This window comes from Cataglyphis hispanica, chromosome 7 (assembly GCF_021464435.1).
Source record: "Cataglyphis hispanica isolate Lineage 1 chromosome 7, ULB_Chis1_1.0, whole genome shotgun sequence".
NCBI classification, from domain to species: domain Eukaryota; kingdom Metazoa; phylum Arthropoda; class Insecta; order Hymenoptera; family Formicidae; genus Cataglyphis; species Cataglyphis hispanica.
In genome coordinates, this window is record NC_065960.1 from 7,691,278 (window position 1) to 7,708,677 (window position 17,400).

Sequence of the window (17,400 nt, forward strand, 5' to 3'; positions counted from 1 at the left end):
CCAAGAATTGCAATTTTAAGAGAATCTAGAAATTCTAAAAAGAAAGATTATAGATTTAAACATAAAATTTTATTACAGTTATATAATACGTAATGATCGCGAAAATAATGTTGAAAATATGATTAAATGGTCTCTTTAATTAGTACAAAATTGTATCTTTTTTTAACAAATTGTATCTTTTTTTACATATGCAAAAATATTCTTGAAATACTAGTTTTTTCTTACTATATATCTCATGATTTATATCGTAATATTAAAAACTATATATACATCGAAAAGATATTAAATGACATGTGATTAGAATAAATAATGTAGTAGAGATTATATATTGCATCACACCTTGCATAACACAAAGACTATATGCAGCGATTTCTTCATCCTCGCTGACCTGCTATTGTCATTTATTTCCGTACACACCCTGTTGCTGATTTGTATCTTAAAGTGCAAGATGCAATTTGCATATATGTAGCATATAAGTAGAGACGTAATATTGTCGATCATTATCTGTGTCAAAATGACAGTATATATACATGAAAAAAATTGTAATTATGTGACACAGTATATTTAAATTAAGTTTAATTTATTTTGCATAGTCTTACATCATATCTTTATACACAACTCGTGCTAATCTAAGCGAAAGAACACTGCAAAACATTGATAATCCTAAGTTTTTCGAAAATATCATACGCACGGAAATTCGATGGATGTCACAGAGAAAAGAATACTTAGTGGGAAATCGCATGTTTATAGAAATCCCGCTAATTATATTTTTCAAAGATATATTTTTTCTTCCTTCTCGCGTGTACAATAGATCTAATTACGCAAGTAACTCGAGAATATCAACAAGGAGGATGAACTTTGCAATGAGCACAACAGTATAAAAACACGAAAGAGAAAAGAACATCGTAATTCTTTCAAACTCACTAGCTATTTTCTAGATTCTAGATAAATGATGTCAATAAATCGTGCTATTTTTCGGACTATAGCACCAAAGAATCGTGGTGCAACGGGCTCGGATCTGTTATGGTCGCTTCGCGGCGGGGCGAAGTCTTGAATCTTAATCTGCACAAATATGGATGTGATTATCATTAATCAAAGGCCCCTTCGAGCACTATCACAAGTAGAGAGGAGAACAGCCGAGCTAAAATTAGCTCTCACTCGTGGCAATCGAATCCTTTTTTTTTTTTAATCTAGAGAGTGCGACATATACGGAATGTCGTTGGTTGTTGCGAATTGGCAAATCAACACTCTTCTTCTTCAGCCTGCGCAAAACAATTATTACCCTGCATAAGGAAAACGATCGCCGCAATAACGGTTAAACTATCATAATCTTCCATTTGATTACAAGTCCTTCTTTCATGCTAAAGCAGCGTCATAGATCATAATTTCTTCAAGCAACACCTTCCTTAAATAGATAACCGTTTGCGTGTGTACAATTGCGATTTATTTACCGAGTATAATTTCTCTCGGTCAAATGATTGAGTCGATCCCAATCGAGAATTAAAGAGAATTAAACCTTTTTATAGATCGTTGATTTTATAGAACCTTGAGTAACCCGACAAATAACGTTGCAGGTACCTTTAGGAATTAGTAGTTTGTAATTAAATGTCACATCACATGCGAGTCTTAACTGCCGATAGAAAATGCCCATCCTCGCAATTTCTGTTTTCACGTTAGTCTCTCGAGATCTTTTCTCGTATATATCGGCGTTCCCCAAGACACGCCGCTTTAAGTGCGATGAGAGGATCGAGACTTTCTCGAGTATTTCTTCCTCTCAGTAACGATACGTCAAACGGCTCCGTACTCTTCGCTCGATGGCGATTCGTCGCTGGCTGATGGTCTGGGTAGCCTAGGCGGTCGCGGCGGTCGATGATGATGCAGCGTGGGCGCCGGCCTTCTTGGAGGTGGTGGCGGAAGCGTTCCGGATGTGTCGTCTCCCTCTTCGCTGCTGGGCGACGGCGAAGGCGCTCGATCCTCTTGCTCTTGTAGCAATTGTCGAAACTCTTGGATCGACTCGTTCAAGGACCACAATTGCGATAGCAAAGAGAGGTCGAGTTGCCGCAATCCAAACTATGTAAATGTAAAAATAATTATTATAATATTAATAGATTGATAATCGAAGATCAAAAATAGATTGAAATTGTTATAGCAAAGTTCGATAGATATTTTGAAAAGTATATTCTTTTTTTAACAATAAAAAAGAAACGATTATTATCGTGAAGTTTATTTTTTTACAGCATCGAAAAGTTTATTGAAAGTATAACAATTTCTGTATTTAATTAGAAGTACATATATACAAGTTCGTTATGTCATTTCTCATACAAATAATTTTATTCGAAAAAAGAAAAAAAGAAGATATTTATTTATTAAAATTATCATTTTCTTTCTTTTTACACAAATTCGTGATTATTTTTTTTTTTTTGTTATTCTTAGCTATCTTTGAATTGTTGCGAAATTTCGCAGAACTCAATCTAGAAATTGCAATGTACCTGGCACGAGGCGCATTCACTTTTACTATACGGTCACCAAGGTAAATGTTACCTTATGATTTACGGATTGAAATGACGTATTTCCAAGCGACTCGGCGGTCGTGGGAACGAATAGAAAGAGAGACGTAAAATGAGTATGAGAAGAATACTCGAGGCAACGGCGAAGAGTGCGACAAAGGAGAGAAGTGCGAGAAACGAGATTGGAAGGAGAAGGATTATAACGAGGAGCAGGGAAGAGAATGAAGGTGAAAGAGAGCGATCGGGAGGAAAAGGGGGTCTCCTCCTCGAAGGAATCGAGTGATGCCCGTCGAAAGGTAGCGTGGGAGCGGTTGTGCCAGTTCGCATCGTGTGTTGTCTGGATGATTATTAAATTATTAGCCTAACTTAGGTACGCGAGATGCTAGCGCGAACGATAACAAAACACTTGTCACGCGAGCGTCTTTCTTCCTTTGGAGAAATTCTACACGAGGTCCCGTTACGAGTTAATTTCGCAAAGATTGACCGTGAATGCTAAGCGAATATGATCGATGTAGCAAGAATTTTGTGCGAAACGAGTAGTAATTCGCAAGATCATCGGGTCAGTAGGACACTCGAAGAATCTTTATTCTTATAAGATAATAATGAAAAATATTGTGAACATGTTATGTATTGTGAACGAGATAAATATCTGCAGATAAAAATTTCGTACACGATATCATGTAACAATTTTAATCAAAATAAAATTTGAATCGCGCATGATATCGATAATATAAAAAAACATATCGTCAAAAGAATCTAAAGTAGTAAATTTGCATATTTTGTCGCGCAAACAGAAATTTGCAATCGTAATATGTATCCATTAAAAAAGCAGAATCTCTATATACGACGAGAGTATGATATAAGTATTCTACCGCGTTATGATACGATTTCATTCGCTGCTTATGATCCCACGCATAAAATACACGCTCATCGCGTTCCGCAATTTATTCACACGCGATCGCGGCCTCGAGGTAACGGGTCGGTCGGGTCGCCCAAACAAACGCGGAAGAATCGAGAGAGAAAAAAAAGCAGGAGTAACAGACGTGGACAACGACTGAGAATGACTAGAAAATGACGACGGTTCACGGAACGTGCTCGGATTAACGACGCACTGAAATATCGAGGATAAGGAGTGGCGAGAATTGCGAAGCTTACATTAAAACAATAAAGTCGACAATTTAAAAAAAGTATCTTGAAGAAATCAAAAAGTCAGAAGAAAGAAAAAAATAATGGAAAAAAAAAATTATTTAAATAAGATATAATGGAAGAATAAAAAAAAATATATACAACTTGTAAAACAAGTTGTGGAAAAAATGTAAAGAATAAAATTAAAAAAATTCAAATGACACAAATTATTTCGCGAAAAAATGATATTCGAATAGACTTCCATCTCAACGATCAATGAATGACAACGGAAATCTCTCAACAGTTATTTTTAAATCACGCGTATTATGCGGACGCGTGGAATTTTCCTGCATGCTCGTAAATACATTTCGCATCGCAGCGGATGACTAATGGTTTCTATTGGAGTTAATGGTTACCGTGTTAGAGGATGCACAATTTTAGACACCACTTTGAACACAGCATCGACAATTTACCAGTTGCTGTATCTCGAACGATACTGCTACGCGTCGTAAAATACAATGTTCCAATATTTTTACAGTTGTTCTCAAAGTATTTCAGCCATTCTTTCCTGTTTTTGTTCGATAGTAATTGTTTCAGCCACTTATTTACCATGCTCCGTAACATTGCTTGTAAAAAAAATTTTAAATGTCAGTAAAATTTATTGCTTTTCCATTAGTAGATAATTAAATAAATAATACGTAAAAAAAACTGTAGAAAAATGCGTCATACTAAGTACGTAATAATTATACGAAAAGCCGAGAAGTTATATATTTCGTGAAGAAATTTATAATAGTATCGAGAGGGTTGCGTTTCCCAAATGAAGTAACGAGACCGCATTCCTCGGCGTTGAAAGTGCGAAAAAGAAAGAGTACGCAAACGATTCTCGAATAGAATACCATTTCTCTCCTGAGCACCGCCAGCTGGGTATCCAGGGTGGTGAGCTGTCTGGCAGGTGGCGATGGCCTCGATGACGACGGTTTATTGCCTCTTTGGGATTTACTTGACGACCTCGTGGGCGGTGGAGGTGGCTCGCCGCTCTCGCCGCGTCCGCTCAGGTTGAAACCGCTCAGGCTCCTAGGTAACGGGGGTAATCCTTGCAAGGAAGACATCGCGATCCTTTCTTGTATACTGGAACAAAGCGCAAAGTTTCACTTTTAATGGCGGATTTACATTTGAACGAGTAATGCCATTAATGTAGAAGTGACATCATCAATTTGCCTATTCTTTAATAAATAGGATACTGCAACAAATTTCCAGTGACAAAATTAATAGATAAAATTTTTTAATAATTAAATATATACTTATAATGACTAAAATATGCCTGCAAGTATGTATACATTAACATGACTGAATTAATGTATTGATCAAGACATATATTTTAATTTAAAACTAATCCTGTTCTCTGGCATGTGACACGTTTACTGATAAACAGAAATCCGCGAGGGAAATAAACTTAGTTGTATATGGAAAAATACCTGTGAAAGAGAGAGAAAGAGAGGAGAGAGAGAGAGAGAGAGAGAGAGGAGTCGAATATTCTTTCCTGTAAATTGCCAAAGGCGAAATATGATGGAGGCCGCAGGAAACGGGGGATACCGTTACATGATCATTTTATGGAATAAAAATCGATCTGTCTTGAGAGTGTCGGTCGCCTGCGGTCGAAAAGGCGAAGGATTTCGTGAATGACTCATTTTATCCTGCGGTTATTTTCATCGCGTAAATCGTACAAGTGCGCGCTCATTCTTATCGATATCTGATTTGATTCTGCCTATCTGTTTCGTTTTTATTCTCCGCACATTGAAATGAAATCGATTCGATGCATTGACATAAGTAATATTGATTTGATAAACATAGCTTATAATATAGATAGCGATATATATCAGTTTATTTCAAAATTACTTAATTTAATTTAATTGTTAGATTAATAAATTCTTTATAAAACGGGAGAATATTTATATATTAATCTCTATATTTGCATTTATTTTTCAAAAGTAATGTATATAAAATAAATAGAAAATATATATATTTCCTTCCTATACTTTTTTATTCTAATATTAATTAAATTATGTGTATTTATTTGCTATATATATGTTTGTGTGCATTATATATTATTTTTAATATCAAAATGTCAAGTGTTTTTTTAAAATTTAATGATAAAATGATAAGAAATTTCATAATAAGGAGAAAATCAAGAGCGATTTGGGGACTATCTGATAATAAGATAGAAAAGAGAGGAAAACCGTGCAGTTTTTAACGTTAGTTACACTAACGAACGGTCAGTTTTTATAGTTCGTCGACATGGCATTTATCGCGCGACGCGAGAAAGCGGCACGTTCGTATCTCCAAATCGTTGAATCCAGATCAACGCGTACGGTAACAATAGGCAATTCTCTCTGCAGCTATCGATAATTAAATACGTTAGCATCTATCGCTCCTCAATCAATTAATATGTTAGCACTGATACATTCTATCGCATTGTGACGTCAAAAAGATCATTTAATCGATAAATTAATGTAGCATTTCAACAATATCTTTATTAGTCATATTGCACGCTCAGAATAAGAATTGTCAAATTGCTTGAAAAAATCCATGTTAAGCGTTCTAATAAAAATGTAGAAAAAAAATTTGAAGCGTTTAATTTCTTAAATTAAAGCATTATTTTTTTTATTTTTAAAATATAGCTTCGTAACATATTTAAAAAAACTTTTTTTCACGTAATATAATCTTTTTGTTATTGTAAATGTAATATATAGTAAAAGATTCATAAAACTAAGCAGAGCACCTTGAGTCTCAGATTACGTGCGTCCTCTTAAAAAAGCAATTTATTTCCAATTAAAAGGTTTCAAGTCCATTACCATTTGACAAGAGAAAAAGTCTCATATCTTTTATATCTAATTATTAGCATTACTATAAATTTGTAAATGATCCAATAACGTATTCTGTAAGATAGTCGTTTTTTTTTTTATCACGATTTCGATCTACCTGATAAAATCAAGATCAGTGATCCTCTCCTCCTCGTGATGATCGTAACCATTGATACGATCCCCGTCGATGATGTCGTCTCCGTGTAGAGTGATCTGAGTGGAAGAGTAATGGACTCCTGCTTCTAGCCAATCCTGTCGATGGATGTTGTTGTCGCCGTCATTATCATCATCGTTATTGTCCTCGTGATCGCTATGCGCGATTTTATGCTCTGGTTCGTCCATGACGAGCACCGCGGTGGCGGCGCGGTCAACGCTCGGGACGTTCGTCGATCTCTCGATCGAGGATACAGCTTCAGCGTCGTCATTCCCGGTAGCCTTTCCCTTCGCCTTCGAGAAAATTTCCGGATGCTGTTTCTGCTGCTGCTGCTCACCAGAGTACGATCTGCACGTGGGCGTCGATTTAACCTGCTCGTCATCCGCCTCTCTCTCCGGATTGCCGTTGCATTTTTCCGGTTGACTCACCATGACTTGCCCATCAGCGGAATCCGGACTAGATAACGAAGCATGATGCCCGTCTTCCAAGGACACGTTGACAGTTCTGACAGCTGCCGGTAGCTTCGTCATCGTCAACGTCGCTTCGACTCTCTCCGTCGCGGCGACAGAATTACTCTCCTTCCGTTGATCTTTACCTGGCGAAGCTGTGCATCGTCCTCGATAATCCGATCCGAAATCAATCGAATCCTTCCCGCGGGAATTTCTTTGAGTCTCCAGTCTGTGTTGAGGCCGTTGATCCTCAGTCAGACTGTTGTGCTTCCGCACGATGTTCGCCGGGATGTTTCCCGTAGGATAAAGCTTTCCTGAGCTAGTGTTCGTACAGACCTCATGGTGTTCATGAGACGTGGCGATCTTGCCTGCATTTTCTAACCGACTGTTCTCGGCATTTTTGTCGATCGTGTTTCGCACTTGCTTGCGATTTCGCATATCGTCGGGCGCATTCTCGTCCTTGCAATCCTCCTTGATGGACTCATACACGATCGTGCGTCCACCCGGTGTTGGGTCCACTTGTTGCTGTTGCGTTTGTTGTTGATTGGATCTCCAGGGCTTCGTGTTGGGCGGCGGCGGTGCCTGTCTAGTAGGACAGGGCGGCCTTGGCGACCTCTTAAGGGCTTCGGCAACCACCTGCCGACTCGGCCGAGGTGGCACCGGAGGCGGGTGAGGCCTCTGACTGGTTGCCAACTGCATTCCGCACGTTTTTCGGATCGCCTAACCGCTCATTTCTCGATGACAACGCGCTTATTTGTGCGAAAGTATATATTTAATACGACAAAATGTCACATTCGAAATGAAATTCTCGATGGAAAATACTTTAATGTCGATTAACGGTGTTCCATTAATTTTATGTCATTCGTAATATTAGCGACAGCTTTTAAAATGTCATGCTAACAAAGATATATGCAGCACTTCAAAGTGTGAAATATATCATTATAAAATGATTTCATAATATGATTAAATAAAGACTAGTTACGATTGCTAATTAGATCTTAGTTCTCGAACCAACTAATTGCCTACTTCCCTAAAACAATTTCTTCAATAAAAATATGCGTACTATCCACTATATGTCAGTATAACGCGTGGCACCTTCACCTGGCGCGATGAAAACTACGTTCGGGTATTTCCAAGATAAGAGACGATACATTTATCATCATTCTTATCGCGTACGTATCAGTTATGAATGTGAGAAATATGAAATAAACTCTCGATAAATAAAGTGTTTTACGTGCTTCATAAACTTTTTCCACTAATGAATCATACCATGAATCAACAAAATGTTACTATCTCTTCTAAAATCGAAAAATAAATAATTTCTAACAGAAAAATTGATTTAACATTTGCGACAATAGTGTTTCGTTATTAGAATCGCGATCGCGATTGTGAATAAATAAAACGTCGATATTTCCTTTGAAATGCGAGATAACTAGCGATATCGTTTACAAAGCTACGTGTTTGTGTGAGAATTTCCATTCGCTTAAAACGCATGAACGAGCATGTACGCTGAATGCGGATCAGAAATGACAGGAGTGTTGTGCAACGTCGCTACACGCTTTTACACTATTGCGCCAGCGAAATCACCGCAATCTTACTGCGCATCGATTCACTGTTTCCTTCTTTTTCGTCTCTTCTCTTTCGTTTCTCTCCCCTCAAGTCCCCACGTCGTCCTCTTTATTCGTAAGCGGGTCGCGATCGTGCCGATGCCCCGCGATATCACCACCGATAGGATTTTGCATGCAATTCCGTGAAAATCGTGAACATAGTTGGCTCATTAATTCTCTCACATGCGCGGTTTAAATTTCTTAAATTCTTCATTCCTTCGCGAACGAATTGCGATCGTGATGTGTCATCTTGCGAAATCACTAGAGTAATTTTATATACAAAACCTTGTAGGAATCACTTTGTTGTTAAATATCTTTGCGTTGGTTAATAAATTCTACGTTAAAGAAGGCTTGGATTTTTCATCGGAGATTTATTTAACTCAACTTTTATTCCGGCTGATCTTCGAGATGTTGTTACGGTCTCGATACTCGGCTTTCTATCTCGATCGTTCGTGCTTTCTTTTTATGAAGAGTGTATACAAATAGATTCTCCAACAGTCTCGCTGCTCTTTACGAATCTGGTTTATCGCGTGTCGCGAATAAACTTTCTACCGCATACCGCTTCCGCAGCGCGTACTAAAAATTCGCGATCGGTCGTTATCATGAATTTGCAGAAGCTTTCCCGAATGTAATGTATCCCTTTGTTATATTTCCTTCCTGGAATCCTCTGTTTAAAAATTCACTCGACAGTTCGATGAAGAAGAAAATGTAAATAAAAAAAACAAATAAAACTTCGTCAGCGTTGCAAAGCAGAAACACTCAATCACTTCGTCTTCGATCTCATCCGCATCTTCACTTCCGAGTCTCGCTCTGCGTCACATTGCACATCTTCCACGTTTCAGTGCACCGCAAAATATCACGCGATCCTCACTTTCTAATGCACAATAGAATGATTAATTCTTCGCCTCCAACGTAAATGTTTTCTTATAATAATTTTCTAAAACTCCTCGTGGGAGGAGTTCCCTCCATCCACATAGCTCCAAATAGCGGGGATTCCTCTTTTCATCTCGTCGACGAAGATTTTTCCCGCTCTCGATCGCGCCAACACTTTGCCGAGTGTTTTATATATTTCGCAAAGTTACGAAGAAGCGAGCCGAAACAACGCGCTCCGAACGCCTTCGGACAGGTAGAGCTAGAGCAACGACGAAGACCTTAGGTAATATCCCCGATTCAGTATCTCCTTCTCCGTTCTGCTCCTCCTTCTCTTCCATCCGATCGCGCCGCCTCTATCCTCTCTTTCTCGACAGACTGTCCGCCGCGGACTGACTTTGCGATCCCACAAACATCCTTCGCAATCAGCGTGGCCACGTGACTGGCCGAGCTCGAGTTCTCGTCAGGTAGTCAACGAATGTACGTGCAGGCTTGTTGCGTGTTGCGTGAATGAGCGGATGTGTGAGTCAGCGAGTGGGTGAGCGAGTAAACCGATGGGTGAGCGTGTCCTGTGTGTATGTAGAAGAGAGGCAACAGAGCAGGTAAATGTAAGGAGGACCCGCGGTCGTAGATGACGAGGGTTCAACGCGGTCTCTTAGCATGCTAGGATCGCGCCGATGTTGTACGAGTTCTCTCGATCCGATAGGAAAAACGCGGAGCGTTCAACGCGCTCGGCATATTACGTAAAAGAACGGGGAAGCTGGGGAAAAAGTGATTATCGGTTCTAAGCTTTACGGAAAGTCGCGGTCGTGCACTTTCTAACATCGTCGAAGCACTGAAATTTCTTCTCGGATGTTGCTCTTTCATGATATATATATATATATATATATATATATATATATATATATATATATTTTTTTTTTTTCAAATTCAGGACAAATATAATTCTTGATTGCTAGAAATATTGGAAAAAAATAAAAAAAACTTAATTCTAAAAAGATTCTATCTTATTTTATGATTAAGTTATCAAAATTTTAAGGAATTATTATATATTTTATATTGTGATATTTTAAATAATATTTCTTACTTTATTATTAATTATTATTATCATCGATATAAAGCATGTATGATTCCCATAGGATTCGATAAAATAGATACAATGAGATTAAGAGTTATTCATTTATATACAAGGTGTTTTATGTATTTGGCGAGTCGTAATTAAATATATAATATTTGTCCGAGATTACTTATAAGTTTATGTAAGCCGATTTCGTCATGACGTTTCGATGAAATAACAAGATTCACGTTGCACTTCACGGTATCCGTCACAAATCGTTTCTTCGTTTTACATCATATTAAGTGCAGGTGTTAATTATCCGCAAATGCGTTCATTTCGAAAGCGTATTACTCGCATCGACGCGAACGCAATGGCGATTTGCAATAAACTTTCTTGAATTCGAACAAAGAGCGTCTTATCGATCGCGTTCATTTCCGATTTTCTTCCATGACGTCATAATATTTTGTGAAAAAAAAAACTCAAACGCAAATGTAAAGTAAAAATAAAAAAAAAAACATTTACAAGATTCTTGTAAATGTAAAATGCAAAAATATGACGCGCGTATGCAAAAAGATATCGGGACGAAAACAACAAAGTCACCTGCCATGGAATTAGCACTAATTAAAAAAAGTAGAAGTCACATGTTATGAAACGCGAGACCTGGACTCGGGGCCGACCATCTCCGCGGTCCGTCTCGCCTACCTCCAGAGTCGGATGTAGGTGTACATGTAACGCGGCCGCCGGTGGTATCGTCGGTGGTATCGCGTGAGAGAATAACCCGTAACGGACGAGGAGATTGGGACGGGCAAGAGGGAAAGAAGAAGGAGAAGGATGATCGAAGGAAGTGACGAACGGAGCGAGACAGAGAAAAGGGAAGGGACCCATTAGGTCCCCTCCGTCTCGCGATGAGCTGCCCCGATGGTGCAGGAGGTCCGCTCTCCAGTGCCGTAGCTTGCACGACAATTTTTAGCTTTCTCGCTCATTTCTTCTTCTCTCATTTCTTCGCCATGCTCGAAGATCGCGGTAAAAGTAAACTATTATCTCCCTGATTCACGCGTAATTTGTCTTAACAAAGCGATTCTCTGCTTTAAAACATCGTTGCAAACATGCCTTGCTCTTGAGTTTATTTTCGACTCCGATTTTATATAAGGGGTTTTAGAAATAGAGATGCATTCATTTCTTTGATATTAAAGGTGTCCTTAGCGTCCCTTCCTTTATTAGTACCTAGTTACTTCGTTGTTACTTTTATCGTTATCAAATTAAATTACTTAATTTGCTGTATCAGTAAAATTTGTTTTGTAAAATATTATAATCGCTAGAAGATCTATGGAAAATTTTAAAGATTTTTTATTTTATTATTATATTATCTTCATATTATTTTTTATGATAGAATTTAATGCGATTATATTTCGCTCAGAGATAAAAAATTGTAATATCCTTAAAAATGCGCACATACGAATATCTTCAGAGTATCTTTGGAATGTAATTAATATTCTGTTAAGATAAAATCTTATATATCATATTTTGCGAGACATATCATATTTTCATATGAAATTTATTTTTTCAAAACTAATCTAAGAATTATATTGTATTATGTAATATATCGCGGAATAATTTGCAAGTAAGTTGTGATATATGTGTTGTAAAACAATTTTAATAAAAATTATTTTTTTCCATATAATACATAGTTTGATAAATTTTGACGACCACAAGGCTTACAATATATGCTTACGGATTTTCGTATCAAAACATTTATATTTTGTTCAAGATATCAAATTACATTTCATTAACCGCTATTCGATGCAACTTTCCTCGGATGTATCTCTAACACGTCTCCATTCTAGAAACTCGCGTGCTATGTGGGATGACATCTCGACGATACGCGTTATCAGCGCGCGATCGCCGCGTGCATTTATCCCGCCCGCCCATTCACGGCGCAATTAAGGCCAAAGTGGCACGTCGGCCGGCCGGGAAAACGCGGGCTCGGAATTTATTCACACTCTGTTTCGCTCTGGCGCGGGTAAAAAACCCAGCCGTTCCACTTTTGTGACCGATCTCCCGCCGATAAAATGCAAATCGGCGCCCCCACGGTCCGGCCGGTCCCTAGATCGGTCGAAATCGGATCGTGAGTATATTTCTATATCGCTCATAGATATTCCCGTCCAATGGCTATACTATACTACAACGCGACCGTCAAAACAGTTTCGATTCGAAACTGTGTCATGGGGTTTCTCGAGATACACGACCCAAGATACGTGTTTCGAATACCGATGCTAGTAAACTGTTTTTTTAGATTAGTGCCTTTGCAGTTTAAAAAAGCTGTTTTTTCAACATATCTCATACGCGTTATAATTCAGTATTTTCGCTTTTGGAAGCCTTTGGAAAATGTGCTGCATTAAAAATAATACTATATTTTGAACACTCTCAATAATTTTTTTCTTAACGTTTTCGTAACGTTTCAATAAATAAACAAATTTGTAATGTATTACGTTTCTTACAAAATATGTTACGGTAATATATTTGGCACAAAGCTAATGGTAAATAAATAAGAAATGTTAGTAAATACTCTTCAATTGTTAACAGACGGTATGTCTTGGAATTCAAACGTGACTTGCATGCTATTCTTGTGTACTTTGACCACCGTTTTATGCGGCCGTATTGAGAATACAGTTAGTAAATAATTCAGTCTTTTTGCAAATGTGTAAACATAAAATTGACTCACAAAACGAGCGAAATAGAATCGCAACGTTAAAAATAATACGCTCGCACGGTGTTACTTCGACTTTCTTCACTATTTACTCCATGCATGCTCCACGTTCCATTAGACATGTCGGAGTTTCCTCGCACATGATTATGTCGGCAAAATACTTGCGTTCCCGCAATTAAAGCGAAAAAGAAGACTCGGACGATGGGTACCGTAATCACTGAGAAAATGATTATGCCGCACGCGGCTATTACGTTACATTCTTGACACGAGACGTTGACAGCGCGTATCGTTGTATGCGACTTATTAATAATTCAACGAGAGCCGAACGAATGCGTCATCTACGATGTGCAGATACGAAAATAGAGATACGGTCACCCTGATAAGCCGCATGGTAACCTTTTGAACCTGAAACGTATATTTGCCTCTTGAGAATGCGGAAATTATTTATAAGTTCAACAATGATGAAAATTGTGTGGTCCCTAAATTCACACACAATAAACATTATCTTACAATTATAGTTAAGATTTCTGAGATGTTCTCCTTATGTATGTTCTCTGTATGTATGCATTTCATGTGTACTGAGAAAAGATTGTAGAAATGATTTACATATTGCTGAGATAAGAATACCAAAGACTTGGAAGGAAGATCGAATGGAAAGATGCAAGATCCGTAAAAAAAGCGATGATTGCGAACCGGTTGCACCGGTCACGACTGCGTACGAGAATGCACGTCGGGTTGTCATATGGCAGGCGGAATTTTAATCTTCAGCGGGTGGTTTCTTTTTTTTTTAGATAATGTTCTAAATTTATAGCGACACACACAAATGCACTCTCTCTTAGGAAAACGAACATAAGTTCGTATAAATCGTTTATACCAGTTTCGTCAGGAGACTGAGTTTTCAGTGAACAGCATACTAAATAGTATACATGTACGTATTGAATCGATTTAAGAAATGTGTTTACGATTAGATAGATGTTAACAAGCGTATTGCCATCTGCTGCTGCTTGTAACTGTCTTTTTTTTAACAGACTTATATAGGGTCGATTGCTCATCAAATATTCAGCTCGTGTAAATCTAAAAATCTTTTTTATAGAGATTAGCATGCCCTAAAAAGAATTATTCATCTAGTTTATTACATCCATATTTCGTCGAGTCCAAGGTACGGATACGCATTATTACCTGATTATTCGCTGCGTGCTGACACCTGCGGGCCCGTCCAGAAAGCGTCGGCGGTTACTCCTTAAACTTCCACTCTTGGCGACACATCGGGCAGATGTGACTGGTCTGCTGCGAATGCAGCCACTTCATGATGCAATGTATGTGGAAACAATGCGAGCACTGCCCCCAGACTGGAACGAGATAGCAATGTCAGTCGCGCGTTAAATTAATTTCGTCCACGTTGACATCGGCCGGCGATCTCTCGTCAAGGGCATAAAACGCGCACCTGGCAAGAGCGTTTGCGTGGACGGTGCGTTCGTCGCTCGCACACGCGCATCGATACGCGCGAGGGACTACGGAACGAGGGCGAGGGGAAGAGGCAGCCGGCGCCCTTGTGTCAGCCGCGTTGTCTTCCCGAGCACCAGCACGCGTCGATCGATATCGCGCGCCGTCGCGGACAAGCGTTCCCGCCGCGGCGGCATTTTACGAGAGGGATTCGTTCCCCCTACGCACTTCCTACGCTTGTACGCGATATACGTTTCGTGATTTTGAGCCAGGCTACGTAAAATAATAATCTTTCCCAGACCGAAACTATATATGTGAAGTAAATATCTTTTTGCAATTCTTTCTTGTTTCAAATAAATGATTCGATTTTATAAAGGCTTCAACGAGATAATCATTCCTGTCAATTCTCCTCTCTTCCACTCATGGAATATATATAAAAATAATTTTTTTTTTCAATGATTTTTTAAAATAATTTTTAATATGATTTTTTAAAAATGTTTATGCAGAATTTATAGTAAATAAATATTACGGTAAATAGATTCCGAGATCATACTTTTGAGTACTTATCGCGTTGTATGTAATATTTATAAATGGGAGATAAAATAATGGATTTGAAATAAAATACCTAGTGGACAGTCGTCCCCAGGAATCTTGCAATCCGGACAGCTGGCGTCAAACGGCATTCTGCATATGCCGCAATTATCGTCGTTGGCAATCCAGCGCCAGGTGGCGACGCCTGTCCAACCTGAAGAAAGAATGTTGATAGTTAGGTGGTCTATATGAAGGATACTTCATGACGGAGAAAATTTGTAAATACAAGTCGCAACATAACCGCGTTTATGCGATTAAAAACTCTACATAATTAAATGGAATTGTACAAGTATATTATATTGTTATAAAGATTGGACAGTAACAGAACTTGCTGATGTTCCTTAAATATACTTACTTTTGATCGTTACTTTCATCTTGAAGTCAAAAAGCAATGCTTGGGAAATGCAAATGCTAAGATAAACGCGATTACCGGCTCTTGTATGAGTCTTCTGTTGTTTTCAATAACATGAAGCGGTGACAATGGACTTGAGAAAAGATGTTTTTATCGAAAGACGCGCAACCAACTGCAACAGATGAATATGAAGCGACTAACACATGTTGGACTCTATACTGCACACTCTATAGTATATTGAACTGAGCCTTTCCTATACTATCCTATAGATAATCGGGGCAAGAGTTGGAAAGAGACCTGTGTATTTTTGGCTGGATCTCTGTTTCTTTTTACATTAATAACCATCTCAACTAAAGAAATTTCTCATCGGATTTTTATTATTAGCAATTAAAACGATGATGCAGAAAATATTTTGGTCTTATTTAGAAATTTAAACAGTGAAATTGGAAAGGATTGTGACTTATTTTTTTTTCCATTCAAGTAAAGTAAATAGTACATATATGTAAAGTCAATGTTTTTGACTACGATATACTACGTAGATCAACTAAACAGAGAATCTCTGACAAAGATAGCGGATTCACCCAGAATGTACGCATCCTTTTCTACAAATTGGGTCATTCCTCAACCCTTGAGGGCTCACTCCAATATGCTATAGAGCTCAATGCGACTAATCATTATCATATAACAATGTAGATATGTCCTAATTATTCAAGCTTCCTCAATTGTTTGTACGTGAATTTTGTCTAATGATATTATATACGACAGAAAACGAGATATTTAAAGAAAATTAATATAATAAAAAACTAAAATTTATCTCTAAATATATATATATATATATAATCTTGTTTTCTTAAATCTATATTTTAATATAAATTATATTTTATAAGTCAGAGTTTGTATCATAAGGAATTGAATTTACAAAAATTTATTTATAAATATTGCAGCTTCTGATTTTTATTTTGTGAAAGGTAGAAATTATTTTCGTCTTTATTCCAGTACAATATAAAACGCAATAACCAATATATTTTTTTCTATGACGTGTACCTATCGAAAACACTGGTTTTCGTTTTACGGTTTTAATTTTTATTGTAAAATATTCGTATTTTTCAGCTTTATTAATGGAGATGCCTCAATTATCGCGATAGAGATATATATACGTATCTTTTTTCATATATATATATATATATCCACATATCGCATAGAAAAGTAAATTCCATCAAAAATTTCATCGGTTTCAATTTTCGCTTTAGAATGCAAAAAAATAATATTTATCCTCACTCGTTACAATGGAGAAGAGAGAAAAAGCAATTGACGTAATGGCTCTTGTATATATGCGACGGCGCGACGCAGTATAATCAATCTCCCGTTATGTTTTCGCATATCTATTATTTCCGAAAAAGCGGCAGGTTGATTGGCCCGATTGGCGTGTCCTTTTTTTCCGTATGTATTGCGTCGAAAATCGCGACCCGTCGAAATTTCTACCGGCTTCTATCCCTGACCGTGGCGCGGCGTTCGACGACGGTCGAATGGAAACGCTCCGAGCGACGCCGTTGGACGGCCGCGATAGCGAGAGAGAAAGAGAGAGAGAGAGAGAGAGAGAGAGAGTGAATGAGAGAGCAGACGGGTGAGAAGCGAGAAGAAGCAGCACCAGCAGCAGGCAGCAGCAGTGTCGCCGCG

At 38.0% G+C, this 17,400-nt stretch overlaps 1 protein-coding gene across 4 annotated transcripts; it reads right to left on the bottom strand.

Moving 5' to 3' along the window:
* Positions 1-563: 563 nt before the first annotated feature.
* LOC126851038 (uncharacterized protein DDB_G0284459-like) lies at positions 564-15,940 on the bottom strand. 4 transcript variants are annotated; one of them, XR_007687625.1, is made up of 4 exons: positions 15,727-15,940; positions 15,406-15,525; positions 14,517-14,686; positions 4,624-4,760 (listed from the first exon to the last, which is right to left on the bottom strand). XR_007687625.1 is itself a non-coding variant. In XM_050594597.1 (3 exons), the coding sequence occupies exons 1-3, from the start codon at positions 7,793-7,795 to the stop codon at positions 1,789-1,791; spliced, it is 1,698 nt and encodes a 565-aa protein (XP_050450554.1). In that variant the 5' UTR covers positions 7,796-10,401; the 3' UTR covers positions 564-1,788. The 4 variants fall into 4 exon arrangements, 1 of the variants encoding a protein (XP_050450554.1); XR_007687626.1 differs by lacking the exon at positions 4,624-4,760 and adding an exon at positions 12,366-13,742; XR_007687627.1 differs by lacking the exon at positions 4,624-4,760 and adding an exon at positions 13,749-14,443.
* Between the last annotated feature and the right edge of the window lie 1,460 nt (positions 15,941-17,400).

Bases quoted from the DNA above. Each gene is read 5' to 3' on its own strand.
- LOC126851038 (XM_050594597.1), bottom strand. From the start codon at position 7,795: ATGCAGTTGGCAACCAGTCAGAGGCCTCACCCGCCTCCGGTGCCACCT. The intron at 4,761-6,611 runs GTAGATCGAAAT...GCTTTGTTCCAG, and splicing joins ACTGATCTTGATTTTATCAG to TATACAAGAAAGGATCGCGA. The intron at 2,071-4,528 runs GTATTCTATTCG...ACATTTACATAG, and splicing joins CGGTGCTCAGGAGAGAAATG to TTTGGATTGCGGCAACTCGA.